The sequence below is a fragment of the Alexandromys fortis genome, unplaced genomic scaffold, assembly GCF_014885135.2.
Source record: "Alexandromys fortis isolate MF-2015 unplaced genomic scaffold, M_Fortis_MF-2015_v1.1 scaffold_7, whole genome shotgun sequence".
Lineage (NCBI taxonomy): Eukaryota > Metazoa > Chordata > Mammalia > Rodentia > Cricetidae > Alexandromys > Alexandromys fortis.
In genome coordinates, this window is record NW_026067920.1 from 2571459 (window position 1) to 2591789 (window position 20331).

The 20331-nt window shown below is 50.3% G+C and overlaps 1 protein-coding gene across 14 annotated transcripts in view; it reads right to left on the reverse strand.

Annotated features, from left to right (window-relative positions):
• Positions 1–9904: 9904 nt before the first annotated feature.
• The window catches only part of Ablim2 (actin binding LIM protein family member 2), a 121453-nt gene continuing 111026 nt past the window's right edge, over positions 9905–20331 (reverse strand). For 9 of the 14 annotated variants that reach the window (XM_050141211.1, XM_050141207.1, XM_050141204.1 and 6 more), the window contains 3 exons: positions 19099–19219; positions 18941–19021; positions 9905–10950 (listed from right to left, as the gene is read on the reverse strand). In XM_050141211.1, coding sequence (XP_049997168.1) covers positions 10837–10950; positions 18941–19021; positions 19099–19219 — 316 coding nt within the window. In that variant the 3' untranslated portion in view covers positions 9905–10836. Of the gene's footprint in view, positions 10951–18940; positions 19022–19098; positions 19220–20331 lie in introns of those variants that run through there. The other 5 variants (XR_007591461.1, XR_007591460.1, XR_007591459.1 and 2 more) reach the window with 2 other exon arrangements.

The following is a 20331-nucleotide window of genomic DNA, read 5'->3' on the forward strand; positions in this document are numbered from 1 at the left end:
GGGATGGCTCAGTGGTTAAGAATGCTTACTGTTCTAACAAAGGATCAGCGTTCAGAGTTCAGTTGTGGCATTTGACAAACACCTGTAACTCCATCTGGGTGCTTCTCAACCTTTCTAATGCTATGACCCTTTAATACAGTTCCTCATATTGTGAGACCCCCAACCATAAGGTTATTTCATTTTTACTTCATAACTGTAATTTTGCTACTGTTGTGGATCTTAATATAAATATCCAAAACTCAGGATTTCTGATATATGATCCCTAAAGGGGTTGGGGTTGAGACCCACAGATTGAGAACCACTGCTCCAGCTCTAAGGGTTCTGATGCCCCCTTCTGGATTCCATGAGTACTTGCACAGAAGCACACAAAAGCTTTTCTAGCTAATACAACCGTCTATAGAGACATTTATGAGATATATCTGACTTGAAATCCCAACACTGAGGAAGCAGAAGCAGGAGGATTCCCAGTACTCACTGGTCAGCTGACCCAGTCTAATCAGTGAGTCCCAGGATACTGAGAGACTTTGTCTCTACAACAACAAAAACAAAGGCAAGGCTGTAGAGAGATGAGAGAGTGGTTAAGAACACCAGCTATTCACTCTTGAAGAGAACCCAGGTTTGGTTACCAGCACTCACAAAGCTGCTCATAACCATCTGTAACTCCAGTGCTGTGTGATCAATGCCTCTTCTGACCTCCACAGGCACCAGGCATGCACACGCTGCACAGACATTCATGCAAATACAACATCGACACTAATAAAGGTAAGTAAATCTCTTTTTACAAAATTAAGTAATGACATCCAAAGTTGACCTCTGGCCTCCACACATGCACAGCCACACCCACACTCACATGTGTGCATGCATACACACACATGTCACTTTGTGGGGCCTCTGTCATTCCTGAAGCCTGGTTCAGCCATGGGTGCCCAGTGACACACCAACCTCACCACTCCGTTGGTCAGAGGTACCCTTGTGCTGGGAACAGGTTTCCCAATTGGGACTGGACCAGGCAGCCCAACTCAGTCCTTGAACAGACCAGGAGAGTGGATTTCCCCGCCCCAGAATTCTGTCTGCTTTGGGAGGACAAGCCTATCTTCTGGAAGGATTCACAACTGATGTAATTCGCCTAAACAGAGTGAACGTGACCTGTGGGCTTTCTTCACCTCTGAGAGGCATCCAGGGAACCTGAAAGGTCAGAAGAGCTGACCCAAGCTGGGAGCAGGGCTGACCCCGAGCAGCTCTCAGAGGCCAGCACATGGGGTTGGGAGTACTCACTGCCCGAGAGGCTCGGAGGGAAGGCAGGGTCAGCGGCAGGGAAGGATGAGGCTGGGGGTCAAGACCATGAGGCCATCTACCCAATAGAGGCATGGCTATAAGAAGCTTCAGAGATGCTTGCTGTCCACTGGGACTGGGGTCATCTTTGGTCTTACAAGAATCACATGGCAAAGCAGGCTTGGGCTCCATGGCAGGGTTCCCTGGAAGGAATGTCATTCCCCACCAGGAACACAGCTGTACACCACCCTCATTAGGCATGCCCATCTGTCCCTATAACTGCCTCACCCAGTTCACCTACCGATAGAAAGTGAGGGCTCCTTCTCCTGCATCTGGGAAGATGTGACCTTGCAGGACACAGCCAGCTCTTCCTACCACCTGCTATGCAGGCAAATGAGGATTTTCTTCTAGCGGGAGACATAAAGATCCAACAGCCATAGCCAGCCTACGGGGGCCCACAGGACCAGCTCTGCTCAGGAGGGGACAGGCACCACTCCCACACATTCAGCTAGGTGCCCCTGGCCGTGTGCATGGTGCCTTTCTCAGGACGCTGTCAGGGCCCCATTTCTCCTGAGAGGGAATGAGGAGGTGGCCAGCCACATGGCATGGAAGGCTAAGCCAGACCACATCCTAGTCCTGGAGATACAGACTTTAGATAAACTAACAGGCAGGCTCACCAAGTTCCACCCAGGTGGGATTGGGTCCAGCTTTGAGGTGAGGATGGGTGCCCATCTTTGAAGACTGTTCTGTACTAAAGCAATTAGGCCATATCCTCCAGCTCAGTGGTCCCAAGGCACTGACATGGAGATGCATCTTAGTTTGATTTCTATTTTTATGATAAAAACCCCATGACCCAAAGCAACTTGGAAAGGAAAGGGCTTATTGGTTTGTATATCCTGATCATAGTCCATCACTGAGGGAGTCAGGGCAGGAGCAAGTAACTTGGAGGCAGGAACTGAAACACAGACCACGGAGGAAGGTGCTTACTGGCTCGCTCCCCAGGGCTTGTTCAGTTAATTTTTTATGTACTTCAGGACCACATATCCAGGGATGGCACCACCCACAGGGAGGGTCCTCCTGTGTTCATCAATAATCAAGAAAATGTCCAATAGGCTTGCCTTCCTGCCAATCGTATGGAGGCATTTCCTCAGTTGAGGTTTCCTCTTTCCAGAATGACTCTACCTTGTGTCACCTTGACAGAAATCTATCCAGCACGTGGTGGGTTGGTACCCAGGAAATGAACAAGTAGCCTCCATCTACAGTGGGTGCATTGGGGATCCCAGGATGTATTGTCCGTGGTTCATCCTCCACCTCGGTGTGTCTTTTCCCTGCTGGCTTAACAGCAGCAGGCTCTGTGAGGAGCACAGGAAGGCCAAACACTCAGGATGGCCCCCGGCTTGTGGTTTGACTCTCCTAGCTTCTCCAGTTCTGTATCCTTGCCTACTCCACTCCTTCTTTCCTGACCACCCTCCCTCCACCATGGCCTCTGCAAGTCGTGGCTGCTGGCTAGATAACCCTTGCTCTTGGGGCTTCATGTTATCCAAGGGAATGTCTGCCTGGGTGGACAGATCTCTAAGTTGAATAACACATCATTGCACTGAGTCACCTGGGAGTCCTCTCTGCAGATAGCTCAGAGGCCACCCTAAGTCCCATCTCTCTTGGAAAGGACAGGAGGTCCCAAGGCAGAGCATAGTGTCTACAGGGGTGCTGGATGTGGTAGGGCTTTGAAGTGTCTGGGCTGTTCTGTTCAGAGGAGTCAGGTCTGCACAGAGGACAGATGGGCAGTCATCCCACAGCAGAGAACTGGGGAACTAGCTCTTGTAGAACACACTGGCCTCAAATCTCAAAGATCTGCCTGCTTCTGCCTCCTGAGTACTGGGATTAAAGGCATGCACCACCACAGCCCACTAAATTGGGCTACTTCTAATGAAGACCCACACCAACAGCCTCTGAAGGCGCCAGTGGGAAAGAGAACTCAGAACTCGCACTATCTCAGCCATGGATGAATCATGCTCTCTTTATTTCTGACTCTCTCCCCCCATCTTGGACCCAGACTGCCTGAGCTGAAGCCCCCTCTTTGTGGGAGTCATGTGATCAGCTCTAGCCAATGAGCTGTGACTAGAGACACCAAGCGCCTGCTGCCAGGACTTGCTGTGGACTTCCCATGCTCTCTTCCTGTTCTGGTGGTGTCTGAAGCTCTGTGCTCAGATTTAAGAATCTTGCCATGGGCAGCTGCCCTGGGTAGAGGGGTAGAAAGGAGATTACGCAGGTTCTGATGTCTCCATGTTTCATCTATCCTGGGGATTCCCAACATAGGTCCTGGTTAGTTCCAATTAAAAAGGTTGGAGCTAGGCAGACTTGGCCTCAGGCCTTAGGTATGACAGGATGACATTGTGAAATGTATATTTTGCTTTGTCTGTTTCCTTGGAATCTTGGATTTTTTTTCTTTTGGTTTTTTGAAACAGGGCTTCTCTGTGTAACAGCCCTGACTGTCCTGGAACTCGCTCTGTAGACCAAGCCAGTCTCAAACTCACAGAGATTCTCCTGCCTCTGCCTCCTAAGTGCTGGGATTAAAGGCGTGAGCCACCACCACCTGGTTTGTTGTTGTTGTTGTTGTTTTTGAGGCTTATGATTAGGGTTGGTGGCTGAGGGCTACTGGCCAACTTCGACACAGGGTCAGTCACTGGAGAAAAGCAAGGGAGGGTAAGAGGCTCAGGACTGCTAACCCACTCCCAGGGAGCAGAGTGGCAGCCACTGCCCATGGCTATGATGTAAACAGCTGTGTGTAGGTAGCAAAGCCACAAACCAAAAAGGACCAGGTGTGGAAGCTGCCAACCAGACAAGCCCAAAGAAGTATTCAGAGGTAGCACACCTTGCCCTGTGCCTCTCCTCAGCTATGCCCTGACCCAGACAAGGTCCCTGACAGTGCACCAGCGACACAAATGAGTTCCCGAGTCTGTGGTACCTCCCCAGTGAAAGGTTTAAAGGGTCATGGGGAGGGAGAGGTCATAGGAAGCCAGCCTGTGAGACAGAAGCAAGGAGAGCCACCTGGAGTTGCCACTGGTATGGACAGAGCCCTCAGCTCATGGAACAGTGTTGAATCAGGGTTGCCCAGTAAATCTCCTGCAGGGCCTCGGAGGCTGGTGGGTTTTTGCTAGTGGGAAGTAAGCCCCCTATGCTTTCTTGTGAGCAGAGGTCATGGGATTATAGTCTGCCAACTGTTGCAGGGGCAAATATGCTTTTGGTTTGCCTTTGAGTGGGAAAAAAAAAGGTCTAACATAGTCCAGGCTGGCCTTGAACTTCTTTCTGATTTCACTGCCTGGCATTACTAGCATGTAACATCATGTCTAGATGATGAGGGTCCTTGGGATTCAGGGACCCAGAGTTCTGATGGCAGCTGTCACCATTGCTAAAGGATGAGGGCCTCATCACACATCCTCACATCTGGAACAGACAGTACACGATGGATCCTGTCAAAGGACCAGCTGTGCAAATACTTCTGTCTAAACGGGAACGGCAGGAGCCCTGACCTAGTGAGGACAGTGGCACTGGGGCTGTCCAACCACAAGTCACATGTGACTACTTAGCTTCACATGGATTGCCATTTAAAATTAAGCCACAAGTATTTCATATTGATAAGTGGCAGGGCAGATAGCATGACTCTAGAACATAGAGGAATGGGGGCCATGCTGGTCTAGCATCTTTGTGACAGTTTAGAGTGGGCATGGGAGGTGGTTGAGTGCCAGCCTGGTCAGAAAACATCCTAGGACAGTCGTTACGTGTGTCCGGCTAGTGATGTGCAAGTCTGCGCCTGCAGTCTTAGAGCTAGATAAAGGGGCAATCAGTGAACTGATGAAGCACCTCCAGGGGTGTGGGAGCCCCAAAAAGTGCTGGAGCTGCAAAAATGAGGGCCTATGTTTCATCCCAGCACCCACATTTAAAATAAAACATAAAACAAACAAAAAAACAGAAACAGCAGTATTGCTGTAATTCCAGCACTGGGGAGGCAGGGACAAGAAGATCCCCAGTGCTCACTAGCCAGTCACTGTAGCCTAAGCAGTGAGCACCAGGTCCTGGTAAGAGATTCTGTCTCAAAAAAACAAGGCTTGGTACTGTAGACCTGGTCAAGAGCCTATGCCTGGGGAGGTCGTAGGCCCGGTGGGAACTTGCTGCTGTTGCTTTGTGAAACTGGCATGGCATCGAGCTGCCTCCTAAATTGCCATGTTTATAACCATGGATTAATGCTGCTCTCAGCCTGCACCAGAGAAGTTCTTCTTTGTAGTGGGCTACCGTTAGTGCAGAGACTCAGACTGATTGCTCAGCTATACACAGGACATCAATGTGACCTCCTCTAAGGCTCTGGGAACGTTGTGGGGAAAAGAGCAGAAAGAATGTAAGAGTCAGGATGGGAGGAGCGCTAAGAAATGCTGTCTTCTGGGCATGTAGTGGCCGATGCACCCATAGGCTCATGGTAGTGCTGGCTGTGTGAGATTTACAGAAGTCTGAGTCCATCACCATTCCAGCATGGACAGGGAGGTATTCTTTTGCCCCACCTCTCCCTGAGTAGCTAGAGGCAATTAATGATTGCTGCAGGTGTGTGTGTGTGTGTGTGTGTGTGTGTGTGTGTGTGTGTGATATTGCTCAGTGGTGTAGCCACTGGCAAGTTGTTCCCACTCAAGAAAATTACCCCCCCATTCTCATATCTACAGAGAGCAATGCAAGCAACACTAATTAAATGTGTTAGAGCATACACACATACACACACACACACACACACAGATATAAAGTAGAACCAGAAAGGTGGTTCCACCGGTAAGAGCATTGAGACCAGTGACCTAAGGTCAATTCCAGGGACCCCCCATGTTGGAAGGAGACAACTCCCCCAAGTTATCCTTTGATCTGCATGCATGCACTTAGCATGTGCACGTCCCACAGCACAGAAATTAATATTAAATTTTAAAATCAATGTTAGAGCTAAAGGTGATAAGATAGCAATATGGACTACTGAGTGTGAAAACAGAGACGCAGTCACACACATAGGGAGGGTATACAAGGAAAGGTTAGGACTTCCTCCAAAGATAGTAATTGGTTATCAGTCCCACGCAGACACGGCTACAAAGAGCGGCTCCACCACTAAAAATAGGTTTGTTGTTTAAGAAGACACCTGAGTGTTCTCACAGGAGACTGCGTCACGCAATCGAGATTGGGAGCTGAACCAAAGCCTCATCTAAGCAGAGTGGACTGCACTGAAGTTTGATTCCATCTAAATGTTGCTAAGATATAAGAGAAGTCTCATTCGCCTTTGTCTTGTACCTCTGTGTTCATTTCTTCCCTTCCTACCCTCCAATTTTTGCTAGTGTGTCCACTACCCCAATCAAAGAATTACAGTATACGCCACCCCAGAATCCGCAGGTGTGTTCCTGGCCCGCACTGTAACAGCTGGGTAGAATTACCATGATACACACATTTGCCTTTCCACAGTATTCGAAAAAGAACTTGCATTTCTGTTACCTTAGCAGGAAAAGATCTGTTTCTGCTCCACTCCGTGCAGGAGCGTGTTTTGCTGGTGAGAGTCTGCGTGCAGTTTTCTAGCAACCTCATGTCCTTCCACAGCGTTCTCCTTGCTGGCCTCTTGCTGATGGCTGCTAGAGTTTAATTTATTTGCTTCCCTCCTTGATAACATTACTGATTCTGATTTCAGTTTTTCATTTGTTTTGCTTTTGTTTTTTTTCCTCATGTAACATTGGTGAAGGATCCAGGAATATGACAGAAACGTGGAATAAACATTAAATTTGTGCAAAAAAAAAAATTATTTTCAAATTTAAATCAATTTTAATTTATTAATAATTATATTTGTTATTAATATTAACATTAATTAATGTTAATTAGATTTAAATTTATAATAAAAAGTTATGAAGGTCAGAGAGGGATTTAGTGGTGGACAGTTGAAATTTGGCAGGAAGGAGAGGACATGAGAAGGAAACACATTATATAAATGTGTGTGCACGTGCATGTGTGCACACGTAATTGAGGAATAATAAATATAATTCTTAAAAATAATAAGGTAGAGAGCAACCAGGGAAAACTCTCAATGTCAACCTCTGGTCTCCACAACCAGAGGTTGTACCTGTACATTCACACATACACACACACACACACACAAAGACTGTGGTACACACAGAAGGGTACAAGGAAGGTACTTGAGGAATCTGGGGTAGGCTGGTGACTTTGAGTCGGCAAAGAGCCCTGTGGGAGCCATTTCTAAGAGGAGCTGGGAAAGAAGAGCAGGGCTTACCTGGGAGAGAAACCAGTGTGCAAGACACAGACATGCTACCCGGAAAGTGCAGGATAAGCAGAACATGTTGTGACATTCAGCTGCCTAGTAGGGACAGGAATGCCCAGGGACACTGAGGCTGAAGCCAGGGCTCAAGGCTGCTAGCCATTTGGCACTACCAGATTGCTGTTCTAAGGTTTTGCTCTTGGTTGTGGGGTGACAATAGGGCACTTGGAAAATGAGTGGAAAGTGTTGTATGGACCACAATTCCTAAGACAGAAAGGCACACACCTGCACCCAGAGGCCTTTACCATACTGTCCTTGGCTCATCCAGTGACAGCAGTGCCCAAGGAGAGACACAGACAATTCTTGGAAGGTGGAATTGCCAAGACTCACTGAGGAAACAAGGTGGTGATATTTTGTTTGTTATAACAAATGAAACCTGCCTGAGTGTAGAGCGAGCCACAAGTTAGCCAGAGAGGCTGGGCGGTGGTGGCACACACCTTTAATCCCAGCACTTGGGAGGCAAAGGTAGATGGATCTCTGGGAGCTCAAGGCCACCTTGGGCTACAATAGGTGGATCCAGTCTCAAACAGAACCAGGTAGTGGTGGCTCACACTTTTAATTCCAATACTTGGGAGTCGCGTGCCTTCAATCCCAACACTTGGGAGGTGGAGAAAGGAGTGAAATGTCTGGGTGGAGAGAGGAGTATAAGGCGGGAGAAGACAGGAGCTCAGGATTCACTCGGAGGTTTTGTAGAGAGGGCATTCAGTCTGAGGACTTGTAGAGACAGGATACCCTTTGGTCTGAGGATTTCCTAGAGGTTTTTTTTTTTTTAATTTTTTGGATTTTCGAGGCAGGGTTTCTCCGTAGCTTTGGGTTCCTGTCCTGGAACTAGCTCTTGTAGACCAGGCTGGCCTCGAACTCCCAGAGATCCGCCTGCCTCTGCCTCCCGAGTGCTGGGATTAAAGGCGTGTGCCACCACCGCCCGGCTCCTAGAGGTTCTTAACTAGCTCTTAACTTGTGGCTGGCTGTTTTTTTCTGCTTCTCTGATCTTTCAGCTTTCACCCCCTACTATCTGACTCCAGGTTTTTTATTATTAAAACCAAATAGAATTCACACTACAGAACCAACCATGAATGTACCAGCTTCTTGCTTGAGTAGCAGCAGACCGCGGTGCTGCTTAACACAGCAAGCGTGGAAAAAAAAAAAACACCGAGATTATCAGAATTGTCAATTATTGGTATAAGATTAGAGAATGTGACACATTCACCCCAGGGTGCCATGAGTACTCCTGAAGACCCCTGCTGACCTTTTCTTTCCTTCCAGCCTTTTCCCCAGCCCCGTGCTCAGCCTTTTCCAAACACCAAAGCTTTCAGAACATGTGTCACCGTTCACAGCCTCAGCATCCCGCAGCGCCATTCCATCTGCCTGGGATGCCTTTCCCTGTTATGCTGCCAAGACCCTCCATCTTTCAAGACTGATCCCCGGCACCTTCTCTATAAAAGCATGGCCTGACATCAGGGAGCACACTGGGGGCCCCTTTGGACATTTACCACGGAACAGCAGTTAGCACCTCATCCTGCCTAGGGTGGGCAGATGACCCTGTTAGCATAATGTTGGCGCCCTAGGCTGACCAAGCCAGAGCTCCAGCCCTCATAGACACCTCTGGATGGAACAGGAGTCCCTCCCAGGTGGCCCGTCCTGCTCCATGAACACACCCCCGCCCATGCCTCTGAAACCAAGCATGCTTGAACACATTTTATCCTTTCACAAGTTACAGTGTGTCACCGTTTATTTTCCCAGGTGTCCAGGAATCAGACATGACATGACACCTCATGAGTGAGGAGGTGGGGTTTTCCAGTTGTGCAGGTCCGGACTGCTAAGTGGCAGGAAGCAGATTAAGTACCAAAAGTTCCCCTCCATGGCCCAGCGGAAACAAGACTCAACGTGTCCTGGGATGTGAGAATGTGTGAAGGACAGCCCAGAGGAGGGGACAGCTAGAGTCACTCAGGACCACAGTGCCCACACACCCTGTGGCAGGCATGCTCTTTTATGTCTGTCACCAGGGTCCTAGTTAGCTCCCACTTCTGGACACCCAGGTTGGAAGAAGCGTCACCTCTACTCGTCTCTCCTGCAGCACTCAGTGCCTGTGTCGGGGCTGCGTGGGACAGCATGACTCCTGAACATGTGTGTTTTATGTTGTGGGGGCTACAGTGAGTGTCTTTACTGAGAAGACTGGTCAGGTTCCTGTGAGACAAGGCCACAGTGGGGAAACCTTTATTCCAGGGCTTTGGCCATCAGGGGGCGCTCTTCTCTTTGAGGTTTAGGAAAACGACGGTGAGGAAAAAGGAGACGTACACTTCACATGTATTTACAAACGGCACTACTGAGCGAGTCTGTCTTTGAGGCGGTCTGTGTGATACATACAAAGGAGCAGGGACGAAGGGAAACAGATGGGCTCCTGCCTCTGAGGAACGCGGAGGACTGGAAGCACAGAGGCCTGCACAGTGGGGGGGTGTAAGGCGGAGGCAATCCTCTTCAGAGGGACCGTAAAACTAAACTCTGCATATATGTCTTCTTATGTGTAAGGAAGCGATACTTTTTAATAAAATAAAAACTTCTGTGGAACTTGAAAGATATCATTTAGGCAACTAAGGGGGTGATTTGGAAGGGCACAGTACACAGAGCACTAGTTGGGGGCACCCTGTCAGGTCGACATTCATTCCCCAGAAAAGATCCATCACAATAATGGCAAAACATCACAGTCCCACTGCCTCTCGGACATGGGCCTGGCTCCCCTGCCTCAGCCCGCCTGCATCCTGTTCATGCTCTGAGGAGTCTCACGCTTACCACCCCTGCTGTGTCAGGGTCTGGCACTGGCGAGCCTTTCACCCGCCTCCTGGACACATCTTTGCCCAAGTGCCTAGCACAGGCGTGGTCACACCGCACCCCAGGGCACTGGGAAGGTGCTGGGCTGGCCGAATGCTCTGGCCCATCTCCTACGATAGCTGGCTGCGGCATTGCCCTGATCTCAGGTTGTGGCGGAAAGGAGCGAGTCAAGCTGGCACCTGGCCCTAAACTACAGGGGGGAGTATCCTTGCTGCAGAAGGTACCATGCCTGCTGGATGCTCCTCGGGGCCTGGCCCCACCCTGCCTCCCTCAGGCACCCGCCTGCCTCACTGACACAGAGAAGCAGAGGAAAAGTGCAGGAGGGGGATCTGGGAGAGGGGCAGTGGGGTCCTTCGGCTCTGCCCCCCAACGGGCTCCTGGAAAGACGCTGGCGGCTGTCAGAAGAGCAGGGCTTTCTTCTTTAGGTCATTCCTCTTCCACAGGGCCAGGCGGTCAAACTCTTCGATGCTCATCCCAAACACTTCTTGGAACTCCTCAGGTGACAGGTGTCTCTTCAGACAAGGGAAAACAAGGACAGTCAGTGTGTGGTGCTTGAAACTGGACCTGAGAAGAAGTTGCCTACGTTCTGAGAAGCACTGGCTCCTCACCTGGACCCCTGTCGTAAAGGCAGCACGCAGGCCTGGCCCCTTTGCATTCTGTGCCTGTCCTTTGGGTCCAGTTCCTACTTAGTTCTGTGCACAGACTTAACCATGCAAGGCTACCCAGCCTATCTATGACCCTTGAGGACGATCAGTGCAAAGATAAGAGCTGAGGCTTCTAGGCCAGTGTTTACTGTGTCCCGCTCCAGACAGAAAAGGAGCCTGAATGTCTCCAGTCCTTGTTCTTAGCCTAGAGTTACCTTGGATTCCAGGAATAACAAAGACTCACAAACACATCCCCATGATAAAATCACACAGTCTCCCAACCCCAAAATTGCCTCACGGGAACCTTCTTGTCCCTCAAGCGAGAAGGACTTCTGACCACCTGGCAGAACCAGAAGTGACACAGTGACCAAGCAGGCCACTGCTGGACCAGGACTGAGCACGTCCGCTCTCCTCTCATCCTGGTCCGGTTCTCCAGCTGCTCCAGATCTACAGCTAGATCACGTCAGTGCCCGGGATGGCTGGAAGGCTTGCTCTCCATCTTCCCAAGGCAGCTGCAAACTGACCTTTGTCTCACTCCACCGCTGAGCGGTCGTGCTATGGCCAACAGCCAAGCCTGGTCCATTATGACTGCAGGCTCTGCAGCTTTTGCCCTAGAAATCTGCGTACAGCTTTGCAGCAGCAAGCCTGCCAAGCCAGCTCCCTGTGACTCTCGGGTGGAGCAGGGCTGCCACTGAGGATGAGTGACTTTGTTGGCATGACCAGGGCTTCTTTGCAGTGAAAGAAACAAAGCCTAGAGGGCAGTCTTGGTAGGGATACACAGGGACTGGCATGGGGCTGCCATAGCCCCTTTGACTACCGTACCGATTCCCACGGACAAAAGCTCCCTGTGGCCAAGTTCAGTAGCCATGCCCTGCAACAGGACTCCTGCCTGCTCGGAGCCTTTGGGCTGTAAACTCCTATAGGCTGACTCATTTACCGCTTTCTTTCATTGGGATAGCGGCTATTCAGACAGTGTATTCTGTTCTATTCCCATCTCCCAGGTGAGAAAGCCAAGGGGTAGTGTACTGGCTAGTTTTGTGACAGCTTAACACAAGCTGAAGTCATCTGAGAGGAGGGAACCTTAATTAAGAAAATGCCTCCGCTGGGTGGCAGTGGTACACGCCTTTAATCCCAGCACTTGGGAGGCAGAGGCGGGCAGATCTCTGTGAGTTTGAGGCCAGCCTGGTCTACAAGAGCTAGTTCCAGGGTGGGCACCAAAGCTCCACAGAGAAACCCTGTCTCAAAAAATAAAAAAAAAAAAGGAAATGCTTTCATAATATCAGACTGTAGGGAAGCCTGTAGAACATTTTCTTAATTAGTGATAAATAGGGGAGGACCCAGCCCATTGTGGGTGGTATCATCTCTGGACGGGTGGTCCGGGTTCTACAAGAAAGCTGGTTGAGCAAGCCATGATGAGCAATAGCCTAGCTCCTGCCTCCAGGTTTCTACCCTGCTTGAGTTCCTGTCCTGACTTCCTCTGATGATAAACAGTGAATGGAAGTGTAAGCCAGATAAATCCTCTCCTCCCCTAGTTGCTTTTGGTCACGGTGTTCCATCACAGCATGCAGCAAAGAAGTCAAGCTGGGCCCAGGCCATGGCACAAACCCTCCCTCATCTTGACTCTGACATGTGGTCCCAAGCCAGTTATTCTGAGTCACTGAGCTTGACTCCTGAGCTGGGATGTTCAGGGCTACAACCATCAGCGCCTCTGTGGGGCTTCTGAGAGGAAGTCTGAAAACATGCACCACGACCCCCCCTCCTGAAGTTTTGGGGACTGGGTGGGTAGAGTCAGTACTGGTCAGCATTTAGTATTAGGACCAGCTGTGACTGTGTGCGTGGGTTCTGCCTTTGCTCATGGTGGTCCCCAGTACTAAGAACAATTCTGATAGATCCCCATATTATAAAGTGGTCTGTCCCTTGAGCACTCCTGGCCTGTTATTCTCACAGCCGCCTCACACACCAGGCTGAGGAGTCACTTCTCAGCCGAGTTTGGAGGTGCACACTTGTAAGTCTACCATTTGGGAAGTGTAGGCCGAGGGTCAGGAGTTTAATGTCATCCTCTAGTTCAAGGCCAGTCTGGGTCGAGACCCCATTTCACTATCCACACACCCTTCTAAGAAAATAGAGGAAAAGAAAAAAAAAAACACTTCTTGTTCCTTGAGGCACACTCATGTGACCTCAGATAATCCCCCCCAGGCCCCTCCCTTCCCCTCAGCTCAGCAGGGAGAAAGGAGGGAAGCTGGAGATAGGATAGGGTAGCAAGAAAGCAAGAGGGAGTAGGCCTGGCTAAGACAGTCTCCTGCCAACTTCCTTCCCCAGCAGGACCTCTTGACTGTTATGGGAAAGAAGGGGGCAGGTTCTCAACAAAGTAATGGAGTGAGGGATAACAGCTCTCCTGCCCAGAAGCAGACACCCAGAACAGAGATAGGGACTCCCACAGTCCTCAAGTGCCCACCTTCACTGCCTTCGTCCCAAGGGTCAAGCGCAGAAACAAGCCAACTTTTGACAGCGGGAAAATAAGATGCAGTGCAGCATCATTAAACCCAGAATAACATGAAGCTATAGGCCTCAAAAACATCAGGCCAAGTGCGAAGAGACAAACGTACCGCACATGGCATGACTCTGCTGAATGAAATGTCCAGAGCAGGCCTGGAAGAAACAGAAGTGGATTGCTGGGGGAGGGGTGTGGATGAGAAGGGTGGGTGCCTTGACTGATGAAGGGCGTGGGGTTTCCTTTCTGGGGGATGAAAACATTCTGGACACAGATGGCGATGATGGTTGTGAAACTGGAAGGGTGCAGATGCATGAGTTGCACACTTCAAAATGCTAAAAGCAGCGAATTTTGCCACAATTAAAAAAATGTTGGCAAAAAAGAGTACAGTTTCCACCACTTTAAAGCAAAGACACCAAAGGTCGTTGTAATGATCAAGAGCGAAAAATGAAGAGAGATGGGTGTGGGGACATACATGGGCAATCTCAGCATTTGGTAAACTGAGGCAGAAGGATCAGGAGTTTAAGGCCAGTCTTGGCTACATAGCAAGTTCAAGGACAGGCTGCACTCTAGGGGATCTTGTCTCAGAATGGGCTAGAGAATGTAGTAATCTCTAAAAGCATAAAATCTAAATCTTGTTACTGAAACTGTGTTGTGTGCTCTGAGTTTTAGAGCCCCAGAATGGGTGATCTGGAAGACGGGCCTGGAGTCACACACATGCACACAGCCAGGTTCACAGCCTTCACCAAGCCTCCCAGAGGTGGAAAGGAAACATCTGCCTGGTGAGATCAGGGTGACTTGATGGGCTGAGAAGGTCACTCCTAGACCACCAAGATGTAGAAGATCCTGTCTTGTCTTACCAGAGCACTTTGAGGCCTGCTCCCACTCTTCTGACTTACTGGAGGAGGCTCTCAGAGAGGCCAAGGGCACTAAGAGGAAAGGGTGCCTGGTGGGGTGGGATGAGACCAGTTTAAGAGGACCACCAGAGGTGGAAGTGTTGGGGAGGTGGCTTGAGGTGTGGTCCCTGGTTTTGTTGTTTGAGACAAGGCCTCACTGTGCAATCCAGGCAAGAATTGAGCTTACTATGTAGTAAAGGCTCGCTTCGAACTCCTGTCATATTCTGTGGGATGCTCCCTGCACAGCCCAGGAGAGCTGGTTACAAGTGAGAGCAAGGAAGGGGCACACATATGATGGCTGGTACTGAGAAGGTGCATTGACCGCAGTGGCGAGGCTGGCAAGACAGCTGGCAGGGAAAGACCTGAGGCCAGTGGCCCTCACCCCACCACACCCCCAGTTCCTGAGGTATTTGCTCATCTTGGAGGGGACTAGGACTTGATTGCCCAAGTTCTGTTGAGTTCCAGAGTGTGAGTAAGAATCAGAAGAGTTAGTGCCTGGCAGAGGATCTATTGTGTGTCTCCTGGTCTAGGGCCTCTGGTTCTCTAAGTGCCCTCCCTTGGAGGAAAAACTATGAGGTATAGCTAACTACAGGGACCCATGGAGCTGTTTTAGCTCAGCTTTTCCCTGGCCCCTGGCTCCTCAGGTGCTGCCAGTGCCAAGGACTCCAAGCTTCTTCCATAGCTACAAGAAGGTAGACCCTCTTGGTGCCTTCCAGAGAGCGGGCCAGTCTCACTTCTGAGGGATATCGTTGTGTGGTAGGAAGTCCTAGGGCCTTCAGCACCTTTCTCCCTGGGTCACCAGCAACATCTCCAATTTCTCTAGGCCTTGACTCAAATGTCAGCTCTTCCTGAGGTGAGGCTGCCTGAACTGTGGTACCCAAGGGAGCCCCAAGGCCACACACAGTCCCCTGCACCAAAGTCCAGCTAACCTGGTTGACTCGGCTCCAGAAGGGCACTAGGTCTCTGCTCAGGGGGACACATGTGTGACTGTTGTTCCTGGCAGCTGGCATCCACCAGAGCCCCTGCCCGAGTCTATCTGTCCTCTCACACAGTCCTCAAGTGCTTCTCCGCCTGGATCAGGAAGAGCCTGGGGGCCTGACCTGAGGGCTCTGAACCCCTCATGGTCACCCTTGGCCATCAGGGTTCAAGGTGCTCTGTCCTCATCATACTGAATGGACAAGTTTGAGCAGGGAAAGGACACGTGAACCTCGGGGTCCTCGCTTCCTAGCCTGGAATTATTGCACCAAAAAACACACACAGTTAGCCTAAGGGTGTGTGAAGACCAGCAGGGAAAACCCAGATCCTCTGCAGCAGCCTCTTCCTAGTCAGCAGAACCTGGGGGCCCACAGAAAGAACTCAGAACCCCAACCCAGGAGCCACCCACTGTTGAGTGGCCACATAACCTTAGCTGCAGACAGGAGCCCCTCCAGCACATCACCCGCCTTTCTTGATATATACATTGTATATACCAATTCTTTTAAGCCCCAGGGCTGGGGGTTTGATCAAACATCGGCTATATGTTACTGCAAAGGTGTTGGGGAGGCATGGTAATCATCCCATGAGATGATTACTGTCTATGAGAAAATGGTTGCCCTAGAAAATGTGGTTGGGGCTCAGCCAACGTGTTGAAAGCTGTAAGAACTAAAGGAGAGGAAGTAAGCTCAGCCTCTTGAGTTGCCACATCTCAGAAGTCCCAGGCCCAGGATTTGTGAAGCTCTCCTCTGAGCATGTGCCTTGGCATGTGTTCCACACCTGCACATGTATGTTTGTATATGTCTGTGTGTTTGTGTGCATGTATATGAATGCATGTTTCTAAGGTATATGTGTCAATCTTTATAGTTGTGAGAAAATATAATGAGTAAAACAAGTTGAAGACAGGTTTGTTTGGCAATTCATCCACATACTGTAATTGATCTAGAAGATCGGCTAGCAGAGTGGCTACAAGTGCTGAATCCCATCTCCGCCTCTTGGGTACCATGGCCCTGGAAGCCATCTGGGTGCCTCGTGATGTTGTGAAAGAAGTGTTAAAATATGCCATGTGCTTGGAATGCAGCCGACCACACAGAAGGGACAGCAGCATTATCTGCCATGCTTAGCCATGTTCATGCTGTCTACGTCTGCCAATCAGGGCACTACGAAAGCACTTTTCTCCCCCAGCTGACTACACAGCCCTCCGTCCATGTACAGGGTCGTATACAACACTACTTCTTCCTGTTTCCGGAAATCATCATTTTGGACCACATCCATGGCCCTTCTCCATGGCAATCTAGGTATATGCAGGGCTATCACTCAGTTTAGAGGATGGGAGGCACACAGGTGGGGCCACCTGCTGCTTAGCACTGTAGATGCTCAATTAAGTATCTCTGTGCCTTCATTTAAATGCTTACAACTGTCCAGCTGTGAGTGGCAACACTGTCCTAAGGGCCCTTTAGGAAGCCAGCCTTTCTGTGACTTTTGGCCAGATGGGGGCAGAATCCCATGGACTGGCACAGAAAAGGTCTGTGTCAAATCTCAGGGGGAAAGCAGGTGTTGAGCTAAGTATACAGTGAGTGAGCCTTCCTTACCTGAAAGACAACTCAGTTACTGTCTGAGTCATATGAGAGAGATTTGTGGAAGCTTGTCCGCTCTGAAGAGATAGCAATGGGGACTTCCAGAAGGCGTTTCCCGTTCCTATTCCTCTTTGTGGCTTTATGGATCTTTACAAGTTATAATTTGGTTTCAGCTATAAAACTAAAGCTCTCTCCCATGGGGTGGGAGTGGGGGGAGTCTGTTACTGTAAGAGAACCCCACCACACCCCTTCCAGGGCCACATCCCTGTCCCCAAGCTGATGAGGAAGAAAAGACAGATGTGCCCGCCCCACTCTGGTAACTGCTCCGATTCCTGGGGCTGGCTGAGCTTGAAGGGGAAGATAGCTAAGAGTCATACTCTTGGGTGTGTTCACCTGGATATGAAAGGTTTAATCCCCTCCCTAGGCTACAGTTGGCTTCAGCAGACACACAAGCAAAGCAGAAGTCACCTGAGACACACCCCAGCCCTACAGGGAACAGGGAGCCCTGGCAGGCTCTCAAGAGACTGGAGGAGCTACTACTGATGTCATCTGAGCTCTGAGCATCATCTAAGGGTGAAGGATTTAGTCCAAGAACCCTTAGTAACTTACCCACAAGGACACACCTTTTAAGGAGCCAAGACACAAAGCAAATAGGATCCCTCTAGGCTGACCCTGATCCTGACCCATGAGCTGCCAATGACCAGCTGCACTCCTTTATACAGTTAGCAGTATCACCAACAAGCCCAGCTTCAGCCAGAGAGCAAGACGTCCCACTGTGGACCATTGAAGCCAATGTCATACCTGACACCCAGGCAAGAACTCGTGAAGCCCACTCTCCAAGACCATAGGCAGAAACCTGCCCTTTAGTCTCCTCCAGGCTATCCTTACCCTGCCAATCTCATATAGGTTCCTAACCAACCTAGCTGTTGGCCCTTCCCATGAATGATATGCCCATCAAAATACACAAAAATGTTTCCGGGGCCTTTTCTTGTTTGCAGTGAGCTCTGGCTCCAGGTTCCTTGGCTGGTATGATGGATATGTACCATGTGGACTGGCTGCTCTGAGTGACTACTTATTGGCGATTTTGCTGTGTTTTGCTATGCTGTCTTGTCCCCTCCCTGACCCTCCTTGCAGTGGACACTTGCCACCTGCTTGTTGCCCAGCAGCCTCTTTCCATCTCAGATGGCAGGTCTCAGTTTCTTCCAGGAACAACCTGGGTCTCCCCAGCTCAGGTGACACCAGCTGCCCCCTTAACTCCAGGTAAGCCGGTTGCTCAGGCAATGATATGCCCTGCGTAGAACTGGTTGGGTTAAGGGTGGGGTGGGGCAATGACCACCCAGAGGCTCAGTGTGGGTTGTATGAAGACAAATGAGAGAGAGAAGGAGCTTGAACTCTGGAAGGAGCCAGTGTAGAGGGAGCACAGCCACTGGATATGCAAGTACTCTCCTTCCTAGATCCAGCCATACCCAAAGGGGCCGTTCAGCCACGTGAATTCATTGCTTTCCAGTGTAAGTCCCTATGGGTCAAGTACCCGTTGGTCAAAGGGGGCACCACCTCCCCATGCAGCAGCCAGGTCACCTCATCTCTTTTCTGCTGCCCCCTCCCTGTGCGGAGGAACTACTGTTTGCCAGGGCCCAGGGAAAGGGCTCCAAAAAACCTCAGACTACACAATGACACGCTTAAGCCACTCTGGGTTTTCATCGTAAGTAGAGATGAAAGAGCCAGCCCAGGAAAGCCAGTATGCTGCTACAATACTGTCCCTGCCAGGGTCACATCCCACAGGCTCTGCACAGCCACTTTATTCACACTGCCCTGTGTTGTCACCACGGTGGCACCATCTCCTGGTGTTTACGTGTGTGGGAACCTGATCTCGTGGCCGAGCTCTATAGAGTCTCAACAGATACCTCCCTACCTTGCCTTACCTCCAGCCTCGTCCGGTCCACATCTTTGGGCAGTTTCACCCGGATTCGGTTGGTTACGATGAGGGAGTCATATGGGTATATCTGCCAGGAAGACACCACAGGGTTATCGCAGAGGCAAGAACCCCTGGGCCAGCCAAAAGGCAAACTAGGTTACATACGTGTGTGGGTTGTGGACATGCACATCTCATAGAGAAAATGCAACAAAAAGGAACTTTTAACCTGGGCAGGTACAGCGCGGTGGGTGAGGTCAGTAGTGCAGGAGGCCCCTTACCTTGTACTCTGTAAGAAAAGAGCAGAGACCACAGGAATGGTTTAGGAACAAAACATCCATGCCCGGGATGGGAGCAATCTTATTCCTGGGCAGCCCCCACCCCCATTAGCTGGCCTATGCTTGGTCTTTGGTCTCCTGAACAGACTTCATGGGTCTTTCTCTGTTCTTGGACTTAAGATAGGGGCCAAAGGTCTCCCACAGAATACTGAGAGCAGGAGGCATGGCCAGGAGGCTGGAGGCCATACTGGAAGCTGGGTAGTGGCACTGTGCTCCTAGGCTGGGAGGTGTCTTTCCTGGTGTTCTGGGTTACTCTGAGAAAGACACCTATCTCAGTTTACCCAGCCGTGCAGTGGGTTCTCGAGGGAAAACTTTCTGAGGGGTGTTGTGGAGTCTGACATCTTTACCAATATGCATCCCATCACCCCGTCCCTCCCCCCATTTTTTTTAACAAGGTCTCACTGAATCTAGGTTAGCTTTGAACTTACTATATCACTGAGGGTGACCTTGAACTCCCGATTCCCCTGACTTCCTATCCCAAGTGCTGGGATTACATTATGCACCATCCCGTGTGGTTTATGTGGGGCTGGGGATAAAACCCAGAGTTGTACGTGTGTGAGGCAAGCACTCTACCACCCCAGCCACACCCTAGTCCCTCTTCATCATACTTTGTTTATTATTATAAACCGCCAAGCACTCTACACTCCCTCTGATAACATTTTTCTTTAGACTTAAGGTATCATCTTATAGAAGCTAAAGTGGTGCAGATGGCAGGAGCTCCATAGACACAGGAAGGGCCTCGACAATCTTGGCTTCAAACCACTCTGGAAGGAAGATGCCTGTATGAGGCAGGCCCTTGGTCCTCCCACTTGGGACTCTGAAGTCCCGGATCTGAGGCTGGGGACTGGGACAAGCACTTTAAGGGCAAGCCGTGATGCCCTGGCGCTGCCATCTGTATATGAACTGGTATTCAAGAGCAGGGTTCTGCCAGCATTCCAGAGGGTAACAAGGAAGTGAGCATGGCCAGGTGCATGGCCCTGCTCAGAGCTGGGAGAGCAGCCATTACTGGCTGCCACATGACCTAGACCACTTGCACACATACCAGCAGACTCAGTGGAAAAAG